This window comes from Oculina patagonica, chromosome 12, assembly GCF_052425735.1.
Source record: "Oculina patagonica isolate OP01 chromosome 12, crgOcupat, whole genome shotgun sequence".
NCBI classification, from domain to species: Eukaryota; Metazoa; Cnidaria; class Anthozoa; order Scleractinia; family Oculinidae; genus Oculina; species Oculina patagonica.
The window spans coordinates 29,252,573-29,255,072 of NC_135769.1; the positions used below are offsets into that span (position 1 = coordinate 29,252,573).

Here is a 2,500-nt window from a genome sequence, read left to right on the forward strand (position 1 = left end):
ATTTCTTCCCTTGATACTGATGATTGGGCTGTATTCCAGACTCGTGTACGCTTTGTGGTTCAAACGTAATGACGCCGGCCAAGTAACTCAGCAACAACAAGTAAGTAATAAAAGGTACTTTTTTTCTGTTCCTGTAAAATCAGACGCTACTAAAAGAACTTCGATACGTAGTCTCCCTTAAAAGCAAGTTGGCTTATATGTAATTAGAATTAACTGTAAAAGAGTTTACTCTATTGTTAGCTCCCCACTGTTCACTTGTTGTGCATCAGTTTGAAATCATTGTAGTATGCTCATGGACTTTCAAGTTCGTATGACGGAAAAAGAGAGTCTTACGATGGCAGGAAGAATATTCTTATGTGCCATCGAAAGATTCCTCCCAAATATACAAGGTAATAAGCCAAACCAGAGGTGAGGACGAAGCCCCGTCCTCACAAAATCGTTTGAAAAAAAAACTTAAGCCGTGTTTGAAGTGCAAGCCACATTATAGCATTTGGATTAAGTATGATATAATTGTCTTGTCACTAGGCTTAAGCAAAACGCTTGGTAGCTATCACTGCCCAATAATTTACTCAAAGTAGCTTTGGTATCTAAAACGAACCCTGCATCTTTCTTTTCACAGGGTGTCATGAAAGTGCGGAAGCGTGTCACCTTGATGGTCATAGCTGTCACTGCCATATTTGGAATCTGTTGGGGCACGGGCCAACTTATATACGTCTTATTGTATTTTATATCCAAAGAAATTGGCGCCATCCTTCTCGCCATTGCTGACGTGATGATCTTGTTCAACTCTGCTGTCAACCCGTTTGTTTACGCTCTGTTGAACCAGCAATTCAGGGAGAAGATCAAGAAAATGATATGCTGTTCTTTGTCACCTAGGGTTCATCCCGAACCTCAGTTTACCGACTCTGCCGAGAACCCTACCCACCCGACCCACACAGGTGGAACAAGTTCCGCGCACTGATGTGACAACTGTCATTAAAGATGTGATATTTTTTTTTATTACTCATTAAAGATGTGATAACTCATTATTTTGTTGTTTCGAGAAACAACAAATCAACGTGTTATAAAACCAGGAACACCGACAAAAGAGGGTAGTTTACGGTTAGGATTTGGGCTAGAACATGACTTAGCGGTTGGTGGTTTGGTTAGCGGTTAGTGTTTTTGGTGGTTAGGGTTAGTGCTTTTAGTGGTAAGGGTAAGGTTTGGAAGCGTGTTCCGGGCAGATCTGAAGTGCTCCGGTGTTCCTGGTTTTAGTCGATAATGCGTGTCGTCTTATAGCTAGAAATCAGTGGATTTTAACTGTCGAAATATTAAAGTAAACGAAAGTGGAGATATAAGTAGAAAGCTTCAGCAATTAATAGTAATTAATCGCGGATTTGCTTAATTGTGTATGAGCAACCCGGCCCTGGATTGTAAACACGCAGTTGACGTCATTGCGCAGTGCTTATGGTTCATGTCCATAATTGATCCGAGCTGCTATCGGTAAAGTTTTGGTACACTTGTCACATGAAAAATCTTCAATTAGAAAGCCACAACATTTTACACCTTAAAGAAATTTTAACTTCGCTAATCACGCAAACTGGAGAAATCTTACGTGCGTTCGTGTTACTGTACATATGTTTTTGCACATAATTTTTTCCTTGATTACTTTTTAGAGAAAAAATAACTCTACAAGACAAAAGCCATCGTTATTGTATAAAAATAGATAACACAATGTCCCTGTCTGTTTTAAAAGAACAAAAGAAAGATACTTAGAATTTGAGCGACTGATGTCATTTTTGAAGAGTTAAATGCTTGGAAAATGAGAAAAGAAAAAGAGAATTCACCAAATGACAATTATTGCTTTAGGACGTTTGCACGAACTGGGTAGTATATTATTTCGTGACGTTTTGTGACTTGAGGTTTAAATAAAAGAAGCGATGCCAATATGCGATTAAAATGAACTAATGTGAAACAGATTACATGTTGTGATTTAAATTCCTCTTTTTTGTAAACTATTTCAAGCCAGTTTGGGTATTCGGAATTAATCTGGTTTTAAACATTTTACCACAGCATACATCTTACATATACATAATTTGTGATCTTGTCTTACTTGCTTTACTAGTTAAAGTTAGTTGAAACAATGTAAATTATGAAGAACGGCGTTAAATATATCTTCAGATCAATTGAGTTGTGTTGCTGACGTCTGAAGTATCTGGGCGAACTTTTCTGTTACCAGATGTTAAAACAACCAACCACTTTTATTTTGTCAAAGACTGAATCAAAAGGAGTCAATATAAATAAACGTTCATTATATAGCTCAATGAATGGGCTCCAAGTGTTAATAAATCCATTAAATGGATGCAAGCTTGAAATTGAGCTTCCATGATTTTACATTTTTTTACCTGGTCATCATTTTAAATAAATAACTCAAAGATGTAAAATATTTATCTGCTTTTAACCTTTAAAATCAGTGCAACTTTTGAGATTTTTAAATTGTTACTTTTTAAACTCAATAATA

At 36.6% G+C, this 2,500-nt stretch overlaps 1 protein-coding gene across 1 annotated transcript in view; it reads left to right on the forward strand.

The window, feature by feature from the left end:
* The window catches only part of LOC144634057 (pyroglutamylated RF-amide peptide receptor-like), an 11,261-nt gene extending 8,970 nt beyond the window's left edge, over positions 1-2,291 (forward strand). The window contains exons 6-7 of the mRNA XM_078493003.1: positions 1-100; positions 620-2,291. The exon at positions 1-100 is cut by the window's left edge and continues 158 nt beyond it. Coding sequence (XP_078349129.1) covers positions 1-100; positions 620-961 — 442 coding nt within the window. The 3' untranslated portion in view covers positions 962-2,291. The remainder of the gene's footprint in view (positions 101-619) is intronic.
* The last annotated feature ends 209 nt before the right edge of the window (positions 2,292-2,500 follow it).